Source organism: Microcaecilia unicolor, chromosome 1 (assembly GCF_901765095.1).
Source record: "Microcaecilia unicolor chromosome 1, aMicUni1.1, whole genome shotgun sequence".
Classification (NCBI taxonomy): Eukaryota; Metazoa; Chordata; class Amphibia; order Gymnophiona; family Siphonopidae; genus Microcaecilia; species Microcaecilia unicolor.
This window is the reverse complement of record NC_044031.1, coordinates 62,072,958-62,087,882: the sequence shown is the minus strand read 5'-3', so window position 1 is coordinate 62,087,882 and position 14,925 is coordinate 62,072,958. Positions and strand designations below refer to the sequence as shown.

The 14,925-nt window shown below is 44.8% G+C and overlaps 1 protein-coding gene across 1 annotated transcript in view; it reads left to right on the top strand.

Annotated features, from left to right (window-relative positions):
* The window catches only part of GARS1 (glycyl-tRNA synthetase 1), an 87,637-nt gene that overhangs the window by 43,670 nt on the left and 29,042 nt on the right, over positions 1-14,925 (top strand). Inside the window, exons 7-11 of the mRNA XM_030197864.1 lie at positions 5,247-5,392; positions 9,094-9,243; positions 10,679-10,841; positions 12,166-12,330; positions 12,748-12,855. Of these exons, the coding sequence (XP_030053724.1) occupies positions 5,247-5,392; positions 9,094-9,243; positions 10,679-10,841; positions 12,166-12,330; positions 12,748-12,855 (732 nt within the window). The remainder of the gene's footprint in view (positions 1-5,246; positions 5,393-9,093; positions 9,244-10,678; positions 10,842-12,165; positions 12,331-12,747; positions 12,856-14,925) is intronic.

Sequence of the window (14,925 nt, the reverse complement as noted above, 5' to 3'; positions counted from 1 at the left end):
TCTGCCTGCCTTCACCCATTTTCTTACACCATTCATGCAATTTCTGTACGTAAAACAAGCTTTGCAAGCAGAATAGGGCTCTTATTAAATTGTGCAACTTCAGTATTTGTACACAAATATATGTGTTAACAAAATGACTTGTGAGCATTCCCAGAGACATAGTTTGGGGATACCTGGGGTAGAGCAGCTGGTGATTTCCAGAATATACACGTACAATAGAAAGTGTGTATAATATATGCACACACATTTACACATTTTGGAGCAAATATAAATTTGTACAAGAGAAAATTTTAACAGTTCTAGGGGTCATTGTAGGAATCTATTTTATGAAGTCACATAGCATTAATTTTACCTTTTATAGAATAGACCCCTTTTTGGACTTTTTAAACAGGCACCCTGTTATCAAATTAACCCCCTGATGGCCAGAAGCATGGGTGTTGTGCAGCTGCATGCATAATTTTGATGGCTTAGGATGTAGCAGTTGCCAGATAGCCTTTTTTCAGGTAATCATTGTTTACCTGGGTAAACAGCTTTTGAAAATTTGCCCCCTTAAGAGGGGAGGCCACTTGCTGCCAAAACCTGCAACAGATCTATGCAAAATTGACTTTGGTTTTCTATTGGTCAGGTTTTCCTTAGGTTTTAGCAGGATCTTAGGGTGAAAAAAAGGCCTGCTTTTCCCCCTTTGTTGCCTGGGTGTCTTGAGCCAGGCTGCTTTGAATTTGAAGCAAAGCAGTTCAAATTTGCCCTATTTTAACGTAGGATTGTGATTTTGTGTTATATTTGTGTGTTAACCATGCTGACTGTATGAAAGGCATTGGCAGCCCTGACCTAGGAAGATCTTTCCAGAGACACACCATCACTGCTCATCTCGAGCTCTAATCCCAGCCACTGTCAAAACTCTCTGTGCCACTCACAAGCATTTTCAAATGAGTGGGCCATACTTTCCTGACTCTGCTGATTGATGTGTGCGAGATCAGCAACGTCAGGCACTGCCGGCCTCATTACTGTGACTGAACTGAGGAGACAAGATGTGAACAAGGGGAGGAACAAGCATGACCAAATTTTCACATGACTCCTTGATTTTGTAATTTTAATATGTAATCTTTAAAGGAGCATAGTACAGAAAATTGTACACTGTGTACACAGTGAACATTGTATCCCCAAAGAGATTGCAGTCTGAGCAGGGATCAGTGGGAATGGCACAAGCAGATCTCCTGGTTTATAACTAGCTAGTTTGACCCTATGTCATCCCGAAGGGGCGGGGAAACCCCGTATTATCGAAACAAGATGGGCAACCATCTTTTGTTTCGATAATACGGTCAGGGATACCCAAATCTCAACATTTAGGTCGACCTTAGAGATGGTCGTCCCTAGAGGTGGGTTTTGGAGGGCTCACATTTACCACCACAAGTATAACAGGTAGGGGGGGATGGGCGTGGGTCTGCCTGCCTGAAGTGCACTGCAGTACCCACTAAAACTGCTCCAGGGACCTGCATACTGCTGTCATGGAGCTGGGTATGATATTTGAGGCTGGCATAGAGGCTGGAAAAAATATTAACAATTTTTTTTTTTAGGGTGGGAGGGGGTTAGTGACCACTGGGGGAATAAGGGGAGGTCATCCCCGATTCCCTCCGGTGGTCATCTGGTCATATAGGGCACTTTTTTGTGGCTTGGTCGTAAAAAAAAAAAAAAAAGGACCAAGTAAAGTCAGCCAAGTGTTCGTCAGGGACGTCCTTCTTTTTTCCATTATCGGCCGAGGACGCCCATGTATTAAGCACACCCCAGTCCCGCCTTTGCTATGCTTCCGACACACCTCCGTGAACTTTGGTCGTCCCCGCGACGGAAAGCAGTTGAGGACGCCCAAAATCGGCTTTTGGTTATGCCGATTTGGGCGACCCTGGGAGAAGGACACCCATCTCTCGATTTGTGTTGAAAGATGGGCGCCATTCTCTTTCAAAAATAAGCCTGATAACGTGCTTGATGTGTTTTTGCCTTATTTTGAAGGGAAGGATGCCCATCTTTCTACACAAATCGGAAGATGGGCGTCCTTCTCACAGGGTCGTCCAAATCGGTATAATCGAAAGCCGATTTTGGACATTCCCAACTGCTTTCCATTGCAGGGATGGCCAAAGTTCAAGGGGGTGTATCAGCAGCGTAGCGAAGGCGGGACTTGGGCGTGCCTAACACTGGGATGTCCTCGACCCATAATTGAAAGAAACAAGGACGTCCCTGACGAACACTTAGACGACTTTACCTGGTCATGTTTTTCTTAGGTCCAAGGCACAAAACGGTGCCCAAAATGACCAGTTGACCACCAGAGAGAATCTGGGATGACCTCCCCTTACTCCCCCAGTGGTCACTAACCCCCTCCCACCCTCAAAAAACATCTTTAAAAATATTGATTGCCAGTCTCTATGCCAGTCTCAGATGTCATACTCGGCTCCATCACAGCAGTATGCAGGTCCCTGGAGCAGTTTTAGTGGGTGCAGTGCACTTCAGGCAGGCGGACCCAGGCCCATTCCCCCCTACCTGTTACGTTTGTGGAGGAAACCGCGAGCCCTCCAAAACCCACCACAAAGCCACTGTACCCACATGTAGGTGCTCCTTCACCCATAAGGGCTATGATAGTGGTGTACAGTTATGGGTAGTGGGGTTTAGGGGAGGGGTTGGGGGCCCAGCACACAAGGTAAGGGAGCTATGTACCTGGGAGCAATTTATGAATTCCACTGTAGTGCTCCCTAGGGTGCCCGGTTGGTGTCCTGGCATGTCAGGGGAACCAGTGCACTACAAAAGCTGGCTCTTCCCTCGACCAAATGGCTTGCATTTGGTAGTTTCTGAGATGGACGTTCTTGGTTTCCATTATCACCGAAAATCAGAAACGACCAAGTCTAAGGACGACCAAATTTCAGGATTTGGTCAGCCCTAACTGTATTATTGAAACGAAAGATGGACATCCCATCTTGTTTTGAAAATACGGGTTTCCCCGCCCCTGGATGGGGACGTTTTGCGAGGACATCCTCATCAAAACTTGGAAGTCCCTTTCAATTATGCCCCTCATGGTCAACTACCTTTTGGTTTTTATGTTTCACCTATAGTTACACTTTCAAATATAACTGTTTAATTTGAGGGTAAATGTTAGGGAGATCAGATTGGTAGTGGGGAGAGTGCTGGAGGGTGAAGTTGCTATTTATTCCCAACTCAGGTGGGCATGGTATTAACAGAGGGACCTCACTATTTCTCACTCAGTCCTCCTAGTTTCCTTCTGTCTCCATTCCAGTCTGTCTTCCAGCATCTTTCCATCTCCTTCCTTCCTCCAGTTTTTTAGGTCTGTCTTTTTTTTTTTTTCTCCCTACCTTAAGGAAGGGCCTTCTGGTCCTGCCCCATACTTGATATCTGGGCCACCACTGCTTCTAGCATCTGCACCCACACTGCTGCTTCTGTTATCCCCTCTTGCCAAGGCACACACTAGTCAGTATAGCTACTAAGCAGCAGTGTGGCCTGTGAGATTCTGCCACCTTAAAGGCACAGGAGCTTGTGGGTTAATGGCTGTTGAGTCACCAGCCTGCAAGTGCCTGCTCTTTTAAGGGGGAGCATTTGGAAGGGCAGCATCAGTGTAGTGGCCAGTCTCTGACATTAGGGCTGCTTGGCTGAGAACAAGTGATGTGTGTTCCAGCTGTGCATGTGACCTGCCAAGTCTGTGCACAAATTTGCCATGATGGGCAGCTGAATGGCCTGCATAGAGAACTTGTAGTACATGGACAGTTAGAAGTGGGCTGATGATTCAAGAGACCAGGACAACATTCTGTGATGTTATTATTAAAGACTCAACACAGATCTGTGTTTTGGCCACAGGCCTGCCTCAGGAGTCTTATTAGCTTGGACAAATAAGTAATTCTTCAATGAAAGGGATTCCTTGAGCACTGTTGCTTGATCAGAGATTTAAAAAAAAAAAAAAAAATTCAGCATTTATACTGATACTCAACAAGGGCCTTTTTAAAGACCAACCCTTTTGCTCCAGTACTCAAGGAATACCTTTCATTGAAGAATTACTTATTTGTCCAAACTGAGGTAGACCTGTGGCCGAAACACAGATCTGTGTTGAGTCTTTAACAATAAAATTATTTAAGATCACAGACTGCTGGCCTGGTCTCTTGAGTCATCGGCTCACTTCCTGCTATCTCTCTACTTCTGTTCTCATAGTGGGATTTCGACTTTCTTCCGCCCCTGGTGAATTTTCGCTAGAGAGCAGGTAGTCCAGAATATGGCTGCTCGAACAGTAGTAGGTATGTCAGTTTTCCCTTGTAACACCTGCTCTTATTATTACACTGGCTTCCTGTTGTGCAAAGAATACAATTTAAGGTGCTGACAATCGGGCATTATTTGTTGCTGCTCCATTTTATTTAAAGCAAGCTTTGAACGTTAACCATCCAAGATGTGCACTGAGGTCGGAGACTGCTATGTGACTTTCTATCGATGTTTTGACGTGGTTGCACCATGCTGGGATCTCTTTATGGAATGAGCTATCTGGCCAGCATCATCATTGTTCCAATATTGCACAGTTCAGAAAACTTTTAAAATCACATTTGTTTGTGACTGTGTTTTTCTTTTTTTTTCTTTTTTTTACACCATATACTGGACTTGACCTTTTTATTGTTGTGTGATGTCATTATGTTTTTGACCTAGTTTGTAATATTTTATTATGAATGTTTCTATGGAAACCACCTAGGTATAGGTGGTATATATAATTTTAAAATAAATAAACAGGATATGATTTCAACACTTGTAGAGTGCCTGGCAGGCAAGAAATCTTGTAAAGTTCATTACATCTGCCCTTTGTCTTGGAACCAGGGTCTCGTCGAATTGTGGAGAGTGGGGAACTCTTTAAAGGGGCAGGATCATCCCACCCTCACTTTACAGGGTTTGTTTCCATGTTTCAGCCTCCACTAACATTTTGTGCTCTGATTTTGTGAGCAGGCCAGTATGGAAATTTTAAAATATGTACCCTTAATTATTTTTCTGAGGACTGCCTAAGTCTATTTGTTTTCTTTTAGAGATAGGAGTTGGGGGGGGGGGGGGGGGGTGATTTATGGTGGGAGACATGCTGTTCATTTTTCACCTTTTTCTAAAAAATCCATGGAGTATTCTTGTGATACATTATTCAAACGCAAAGTTGCAATAAAGTCTGAGAAAATCAAGGTTCTTATTTTCACATGTGCAGGCTGACAATCTTGTACTCTTGCTGTTAGATGGACAACTATGGTCAGCAAGAGCTTGCTGATTTATTCTTGAAATATGAAGTCAAGTCTCCCACCTCTGGAAATGACCTGTCCCCGCCCATGTCTTTCAACCTGATGTTCCAGACCTCCATTGGTCCTGGAGGGAACATGCCAGGGTAGGTAATAGATCTAAGGCAGTATGCTGCTGGAACCCCACTGTTTTTGCTGTATGATAACCGTTAAAATGAATGCATGCGTGGGATAAACATAAAGGAATCCTGTTCAGAAGGAATGGATCCTCAGGAGCTTAACCGAGATTGGATAGCAGAGCCGGTAGTGGGAGGCAGGGCTGGAGGTTGGGAGGCAGGGATAGTGCTAGGCAGACTTACACGGTCTGTGCCAGAGCCAGTGGTGGGAGGCAGGGATAGTGCTAGGCAGACTTATACGGTCCGTGCCAGAGCCGGTGGTTGGAGGCAGGACTGGAGGTTGGGAGGCAGGGATAGTGCTAGGCAGACTTACGTGGTCTGTGCCAGAGCCGGTGGTGGGAGGCGGGGCTGGTGGTTGGGAGGCAGGGATAGTGCTAGGCAGACTTATACGGTCTCTGCCAGAGCCGGTGGCGGGGTTGGTGGTTGGGAGGCGGGGATAGTGCTGGGCAGACTTATACGATCTGTGCCAGAGCCGGTGGTGGGAGGCAGGGATAGTGCTGGGCAGACTTATACGGTCTGTGCCAGAGCCGGTGGTGGGAGGCGGGGCTGGTGGTTGGGAGGCGGGGATAGTGCTGGGCAGACTTATACGGTCTGTGCCCTGAAGAGCACAGGTACAAATCAAAGTAGGGTATACACAAAAAGTAGCACACGAGTTTGTCTTGTTGGGCAGACTGGATGGACCGTGCAGGTCTTTTTTCTGCCGTCTTCTACTATGTTACTATGGTGGCTTGTGTTCTTGGGAAAGGAAATTAGAGCAGCTAAAGAGAAAACTGCAAGATGACCTTTTTAAATGTCTGTCTTGCCTTGTTAAGACTTACTTCTTTGTGCTCTTTTGGTTGGTAGCGTTTCAGGGGTTGCTTGTGGAGGATGAGAGGGATGCAGGGCCATGTGCAAATATTTATTGCAGGACTTCATTTACATAAGTCAGTGGGGGCTGAAAAGCCAGGCCATATAGTAACATAGTAAGTGACAGCAGATAAAGACCTGCATGGTCCATCCAGTCTGTCTAACAATCACATTCATTATCACATTGTCATTGAACCAACAATCCAATAACAGTATTACAACATTTTGGGGCCCTTTTCACTAAGCCGCTTAAGCGTCTGTGTGCGCCCAACAAGCACCAAAATGGAATTACCGCCCAACTGCAGCGTGGCTCTTGCGGTAATTTCATTTTTGGCGTGTGTCTGAAAGATATTTTTTATTTTTGGACGCGCGTAATGGACACGCGCCGGGCATTACGAGGACCTTACGAGACTGGGAGACTGGGCGGCTAAATGGCAGATGATGTTTAATGTGAGCAAGTGCAAGGTGATGCATGTGGGAAAAAAGAACCCGAATTATAGCTACGTCATGCAAGGTTCCACGTTAGGCGTTACGGACCAAGAAAGGGATCTGGGTGTCGTCGTCGATAACACACTGAAACCTTCTGCTCAGTGTGCTGCTGCGGCTAAGAAAGCGAATAGAATGTTGGGTATTATTAGGAAAGGTATGGAAAACAGGTGTGAGGATGTTATAATGCCGTTGTATCGCTCCATGGTGCGACCGCACCTTGAGTATTGTGTTCAATTCTGGTCGCCGCATCTCAAGAAAGATATAGTAGAATTGGAAAAGGTGCAGCGAAGGGCGACTAAAATGATAGCGGGGATGGGACGACTTCCCTATGAAGAAAGACTAAGGAGGCTAGGGCTATACAGCTTGGAGAAGAGACGGCTGAGGGGAGACATGATAGAGGTATATAAAATAATGAGTGGAGTGGAACAGGTGGATGTGAAGCGTCTGTTCACGCTTTCCAAAAATACTAGGACTAGGGGGCATGCGATGAAACTACAGTATAGTAAATTTAAAACAAATCTGAGAAAATTTTTCTTCACCCAACGTGTAATTAAACTCTGGAATTCGTTGCCGGAGAAAGTGGTGAAGGCGGTTAGCTTAGCAGAGTTTAAAAAGGGGTTGGACGGATTCCTAAAGGACAAGTCCATAAACCGCTACTAAACGGACTTGGAAAACTCCAAAATTCCAGGAATAACATGTATAGAATGTTTGTACGTTTGGGAAGCTTGCCAGGTGCCCTTGGCCTGGATTGGCCGCTGTCGTGGACAGGATGCTGGGCTCGATGGACCCTTGGTCTTTTCCCAGTATGGCATTACTTATGTACTTATTACCGCCCGGATTCTTTACCGCTAGGTCAGTGGGTGGCGGTAAGGTCTCAGACCCAAAATGGACGCGCGGCAATTTTGATTTTGACGCACGTCCATATTCGGGGGGGGGGGGGGGGAAAGGCCTTTATCCCAGGCGCGCTGAGAAATGGATTTGCGCACGCCCAAAACCCGCGCCTACACTACTGCAAGCCATTTTTCAGCACACCTTAGTAAAAGGACCCCTTTGCTTGTTAAGTTCCATTTTACTGTGTCTTCCCCTCCCCTTCTGAGATATACATCACCCGCGCTCATAGCATGTAATACAAATGTGGTATAAAATACACATACTTGCTCCTGATCTGTTCTTGCTATTTTCAGGGCTCATACAGTAAAAAAAAAAAAAAAAAATTCTGTCCTGCACTGGCCCTACTTCCCAACTATCGGATTTGTCATTGAAATCCACTCCATCTCATCTGGATCCATTTTGCCCTATATGGGACACAGACCGTAGAAGCCTATCCGGCATTGGTCTCGTTTTCCCACTTCTAGAGTTGCCATCAAAGCCCTCTCAAGCCCATATGTGGAAAAACAGTCTCTTGGTAATGCTGGCTCAGGCCCCATGCTAAGTAGGGAACAGGCAAGATAGCTCATACAAAACTGTGCAATGTAAATGAATGACTACAGATCCCTTTCTTGAGAGGTTTCTTTGTATGCTTTTCTGATTTAGGAAGTATTAGCAGGAAGAGGGAAGTAATAATAGAGACCTCACTTTGGAAATATGGTGTTCAGCTCTCCAAGGAGGGCCGTAGAAATGGTGGCTGGCCTGCATTCTGGGAACAATTTTCAAACTGCCCACTTGGCTGTGAAGTCCATGGGTACTTAAACTCCAGCTTTCATAGTGCGAATACATGTTTAATTTTACCTTGTTGTAATTTTAAGCAAATACATGCTTAAAATTACCACAAGTACAAAATATGCTTGGACATCTGCACCTGTTCTTTCTGTGGTCACTTTAAGGGAAAATTTAAAGCATGTAGGTTTTGAAAAAGCAGTCTTGTGTGCATTAGTTGCCTCCCCCAGGTTTGTCTTCTTTTGCAGCCAGAAGGGCGGACCCTGTGCTTACATTTAGTTGGATTAAGGGTGGGGAATTTTTACAGCCCTTTTTAACAAATGGATACTTACCTGGGTAAATGGCTTTTGAAAATTGTGCTTCCTATGAATGGTTCTCTCTCCTTCTAGCACATCCATGCAGGCCCTTCACCCCTACCTTTGACTACCTTGGAGTAGTGAAACGAAACCATGTTGATATAGTGCTTGTTCTGCTGCTGCTTTCAAATGTTTGATTAGATACTTTGAGGGGAAAAAGTTTGTCTTGTGCCACAATATATTTCTTGTATTAAATCTGAGCAATGCTTGAAAAAAGGGGGATGGAAGTGGGAATAGAACTCTGAACTCAATTCTGCACTAAAACAGAAGCTATGGCTCAGTCCTATTTTTTTTTTCTTTTTTCCCCCTCTGTTGAATTTTCAGTTACCTGAGACCAGAGACGGCACAGGGAATCTTCCTCAATTTCAAGCGCCTCTTGGAATTCAACCAAGAAAAACTACCATTTGCTGCTGCTCAGATTGGGAATTCTTTTAGGAATGAGATCTCTCCTCGCTCAGGGCTTATCCGGGTCAGGTATATCAAGCTTTTTTTCTCTTTTCTTTAGAAGCAGGCCCTACAATGCCCTCCCCCCCCCCCCCCCCCCCCCCCCCCCCCCCCCTTTGCTTTCCTTTCTAAACCTTACATAGATCAATTTCCTTCTGAAATTGTGGATTTCAGCCTTGCTATTAGTGACGGACAATGCTCAGGCCACTGTGTGGTGTAGTTGTCTTGGAGTAGAAATAGAGTACATCCAGCTATCTCGGTATCTACATTCTTGGTATGTACTTTTGCTTATAAAGGGGAACGCATGAAGGGAGTGTATCTCACACTTACCGATTTAAAAGTTTTTTAACTTATTAAAGCTAGTCAAGAAAAGAATTAAATTTATTTGAGCTTTTTACCTCATGAATAGGTAGGAACATGTAAGTTTCTTATCCATGCATTCTCATTGCATTATTTTACATTAACCGTGAATGGGCATTGATCAGTGAAATTGTTTAATTTATTTGAATCACCAGTGAGCTCTCTTAATCTCAGTAGTTGCTTATCAGATTCAAAGCCATCACTGCCAGAGAGACTGTCAGGATTCAAGGGATTTTGCAGTTACTAGTAATTAAAAGGAGCCTTTTCGTAAGGTGCACTAGTGTTTTTAGCTCACGCTATAAGCTAAGATGCCCATAGAAATATAATGGGCATCTCAACATTTAGCACCAGCTGATTTTTAGCGCAAGCTAAAAAAATGTTAGTACAGCTTATTGAAAGACCCTCAAAATGTTCTAAAAAAATATGGACAATGATATCTTTTTGTTAAGCTGATGAATGTTTAAGATGCTATCTTAACAGATTCCAACTTTTTAAGTGTATAGACTTGCTGGTGTGAGGGTTTATATGCTTCTAGACATGTGAGATATTTTTAAACAGGCACTGTTTACTTTTGAGGTGCTAGGTTTGTAATTTATAATTTGGCATAGCTAACATTTGCATCTGCTTCCAGGCATTTTGTGTGTGTGTGTTAGAGAGCTGCATGGGAATGGGGATTGCAGGAATCCCACAGTACCCACGGGGATGAAAGAGGTTGCCGTGGGATTCCCACGGGAGTGTAATCAAAATCTCCAGTGACTCCAATATGAGGCTTGGAATGCCCAGAGTGGCAGCTGGAACACCAGACTGAGGCTTGGAAAACTCATTGGTTGAATAGTGAATACCATCAAAAAATATCACAGGAAACTGTTGGGGTTGGAAGGAAACAGAGGGCTGTGAGCAAGTAAATAGCATTGACTCGTGCAGGTGGGAATAGAGGAGATTAATTGTGGGGATGAAATGGATCTTAGTGGGTACGGTTGGGTACGGGTTAGATTCCACTGAGCATGGGCGGGGATGGGTGAAATTTCTGTCCCCGTGCAGCTCTCTGTTGTGTTTTGGACAAGTTATACATCTAATTCCTAATGGAATTGCTCCGGTTCTTTAGGGAATTTACCATGGCAGAGATTGAACACTTTGTGGACCCCAATGACAAGCATCACCCCAAATTCGAGAATGTGGCAGACCTGACCATCCTCCTTTATTCTTCTAAAGCCCAGGTCAGCGGAGAGTCTGCACACAGAATGAGACTCGGAGATGCTGTCCAGCAGGTAAGGGCATGCCAAATGAAGTTTTTCATTACGTAGCTTCCCACTATTCCAGAACCTGTGGGATAGTTGTGTCCATCAACCAGCAGGTGGGGATAGAGAACTGAAAACTGAGCCGAGACATCTCTCTCGGCATCCAGTCTAACTCCTTAGTATTTTCTATCTCCAGCAGGTTGATGGGCACACTTTTCAGCCTCTGGTTCTGAGTGATTTGCTACTTGTCCAGTTGGTCCCCAGTTAAGCTTTGCGGGTGGCTTGAGTCTGCAGAGTCATATTTGGAGGTCTTTAGATCCCCTATCTCTGGTGCCCTGCAAATTTACTATTTCTCTCCACCTTTCCCTTTTTTCCTGTGGAGCTCTCCTTTTCCAGCACAACCTTTAAAAAAAGAGTGTGGAATAGAGTATCAGTCCTGAGCCTTTCTCATCTGTGGTAAGACTTGTTAGTTGGGGGGTGGGGGAGGGTATAAGCAGCTGGTTCTGAGTCAAACTAAAGTTTGACTCAACCGCTTGGAGGGATCCCAAGATTGTGTCCTAGTGTTTTTTTACCATCAGATCCTCTTCTCTGTTGCTGGCGGTGTACTCCAAATTCTCAGTGATGGAGAAGAGGAAAGGTGCACCCTAGATGGCTCCCAATAAGTCCTGGCTGTAAAATCCTTGTGATATCCTCAGTGGGACTGGAGCGTTAAATTGCCTTGGCCGTCCAACTGGCAAGAGTCAGTGATGCGAGTACTGCAAAGGGTCACCTACTCTTGCTGGTTGGATGGCCACTGCAATTTAGCGCTCCAGTCTCATTGAAGATATCACAAGGATTTTACAGCCAGGACTTTGACAATACTCTTGTTAAGCATTTCTGCCATAACATCAGAGATCCATCAGACCCCTGAGGCAGGCCTTCGGGCTGAAACATGGCCATGTTGGGTCGTCTTTTAGCTGTTCCAATAAAGACTACTTGATATCCTTCTCGTACCCACCTCACTGTTTTGTTTGTCGCTCACAGTCACGTGAGGTTTGCTTCTCCTTTTTCGCTTTTCTTGACCAATTGGGTAAACCTTGGACTGGCTTGTCCTAGACCCCAGAAACTGAGCTGTATGGTCACTCTGTTTATAAAGTCAAATAGCTGTTTGGACATTATGAACTTTTTTTAAAATAAGTAACGGAGAGGGTGTGTAGTGTTCTACAATAGGTCTGTTTTAGTGTACTTACAGCAGACACAGATGCACTATTGACAGCTGATGTGAAAGTGTAATATGAGGTTTTTGGTTGAGCAACTGACTGATGGAATCTGTGCATTGGATGCTAGTAATAAGTCTTGTCTTTTTTATTTCCAGGGTGTGATTAACAATACTGTGTTAGGGTATTTTATTGGCAGAATCTACCTCTACTTGGTAAAGGTGGGCATCTCTCCTGATAAGCTGCGTTTCCGGCAGCACATGGAGAACGAAATGGCTCACTACGCCTGTGACTGCTGGGACGCAGAGGCTAAAACTTCCTATGTGAGTGATACACCATAAGATATGGCTCTATAGGTGGGGGGAGAAGGAGGGGAGAATTTCCCACTTCCTCAAATAGTGAGGTCACTGTAGTTTCATACACTTGTACGTGTTTCTTGAGAATGGAATTCTTATGTTTGACATTCATGCTTGCCACTTTAAGCATAGCTGTTTTTTGTTTTAGTTGTCGGAGCAAGGATCATCGTTTCATTCTCTTTTATTCTTAGTTATATTCCTTGCCTGAGACAGTATTAATGGTAAATTCCTTAACTACTGACATTACAAATCTAAGAGGGTAATTTTCTAACGAGACACATAGCTTTTCCATGTCTTCAGAATGTTAACAGATTTGTGACATGTATAACATCGGAACAGTTGGAAACTAATGTGAGCAAATCTTTTATTTTGTCTTTCCTCTAGGGCTGGATTGAAATAGTGGGCTGTGCAGATCGCTCCTGCTATGACCTGTCTTGTCACGCCAGAGCTACCAAAGTTCCCCTTGTTGCTGAGAAGCCCCTGAAGGAGCCAATATCTTTTTCTGAATAATCTTTCACCTCAAAGTAGCACAGGGGGCTCCTGATATGGTTCAGCGTCCTCCCTAGTGTGACTATGCCTACTTTTCCCAAAAGTGCTTGAGCAGGATTCATATCTGTCTTTGTACCTTAAGAGTTGTAAAAGTGATCCAGTTTCTGGAGGAAGATCCTCAGCATTTTAAACTTAGCATCTTAAATGCATCGTGTTTTTTCATTCCACCAGACCAGTCCAGAACATATGAGTTATGTCCGTCAACCACCATGTGAAGACTGTGACTTAAGAGCTGTGAGTTCTGTACTATAAAAAGTTCCCACCAGTGTTTTCTCTCCCCTGCAGATAGTGATGGTCAGCCCTTGCATGTCTGGGCTGGTAAGATAGCTCTTGGGCCTGGTTGGAGAGCCGGTCACCAGTGTTGAACAGAACTGCCAGGACAGGAACTCATAGAACATCAGGCTGTAGTTCCTCGGGAAGGAAACGTGAAGGAGTCCAGGTCCCTCCCCTGTTCTTATTACCTTTTATGGCTGTGGCTAACGGTGACTATGGAGTGTGCTTTTTTTTGTTTGTTTGTTTTTGGAAGGCCCCTATGTTATGGAATCAACTCCATATAGATTTAAGGACAGAGGCCTGACCCTCGCCTAAACTATTTAGAGTGGGATTGAAAACTTTTTTAAAATAGCTTTTAGGCAAAGCTGAGGGAATTGGAAGATCTGCAGATGTAGAAATTAGCACTTTATCTTATGTATGTGTGGAGGGTGATTGGCCTAGGATGAGTATGTCTTTCCTATTATTGATGGCGTTCTTTTCCATATGTACAGTGGGGGAAATAAGTATTTGATCCCTTGCTGATTTTGTAAGTTTGCCCACTGACAAAGACATGAGCAGCCCATAATTGAAGGGTAGGTTATTGGTAACAGTGAGAGATAGCACATCACAAATTAAATCCGGAAAATCACATTGTGGAAAGTATATGAATTTATTTGCATTCTGCAGAGGGAAATAAGTATTTGATCCCTCTGGCAAACAAGACCTAATACTTGGTGGCAAAACCCTTGTTGGCAAGCACAGCGGTCAGACGTCTTCTGTAGTTGATGATGAGGTTTGCACACATGTCAGGAGGAATTTTGGTCCACTCCTCTTTGCAGATCATCTCTAAATCATTAAGAGTTCTGGGCTGTCGCTTGGCAACTCGCAGCTTCAGCTCCCTCCATAAGTTTTCAATGGGATTAAGGTCTGGTGACTGGCTAGGCCACTCCATGACCCTAATGTGCTTCTTCCTGAGCCACTCCTTTGTTGCCTTGGCTGTATGTTTTGGGTCATTGTCGTGCTGGAAGACCCAGCCACGACCCATTTTTAAGGCCCTGGCGGAGGGAAGGAGGTTGTCACTCAGAATTGTACGGTACATGGCCCCATCCATTCTCCCATTGATGCGGTGAAGTAGTCCTGTGCCCTTAGCAGAGAAACACCCCCAAAACATAACATTTCCACCTCCATGCTTGACAGTGGGGACGGTGTTCTTTGGGTCATAGGCAGCATTTCTCTTCCTCCAAACACGGCGAGTTGAGTTCATGCCAAAGAGCTCAATTTTTGTCTCATCTGACCACAGCACCTTCTCCCAATCACTCTCGGCATCATCCAGGTGTTCACTGGCAAACTTCAGACGGGCCGTCACATGTGCCTTCCGGAGCAGGGGGACCTTGCGGGCACTGCAGGATTGCAATCCGTTATGTCGTAATGTGTTACCAATGGTTTTCGTGGTGACAGTGGTCCCAGCTGCCTTGAGATCATTGACAAGTTCCCCCCTTGTAGTTGTAGGCTGATTTCTAACCTTCCTCATGATCAAGGATACCCCACGAGGTGAGATTTTGCGTGGAGCCCCAGATCTTTGTCGATTGACAGTCATTTTGTACTTCTTCCATTTTCTTACTATGGCACCAACAGTTGTCTCCTTCTCGCCCAGCGTCTTACTGATGGTTTTGTAGCCCATTCCAGCCTTGTGCAGGTGTATGATCTTGTCCCTGACATCCTTAGACAGCTCCTTGCTCTTGGCCATTTTGTAGAGGTTAG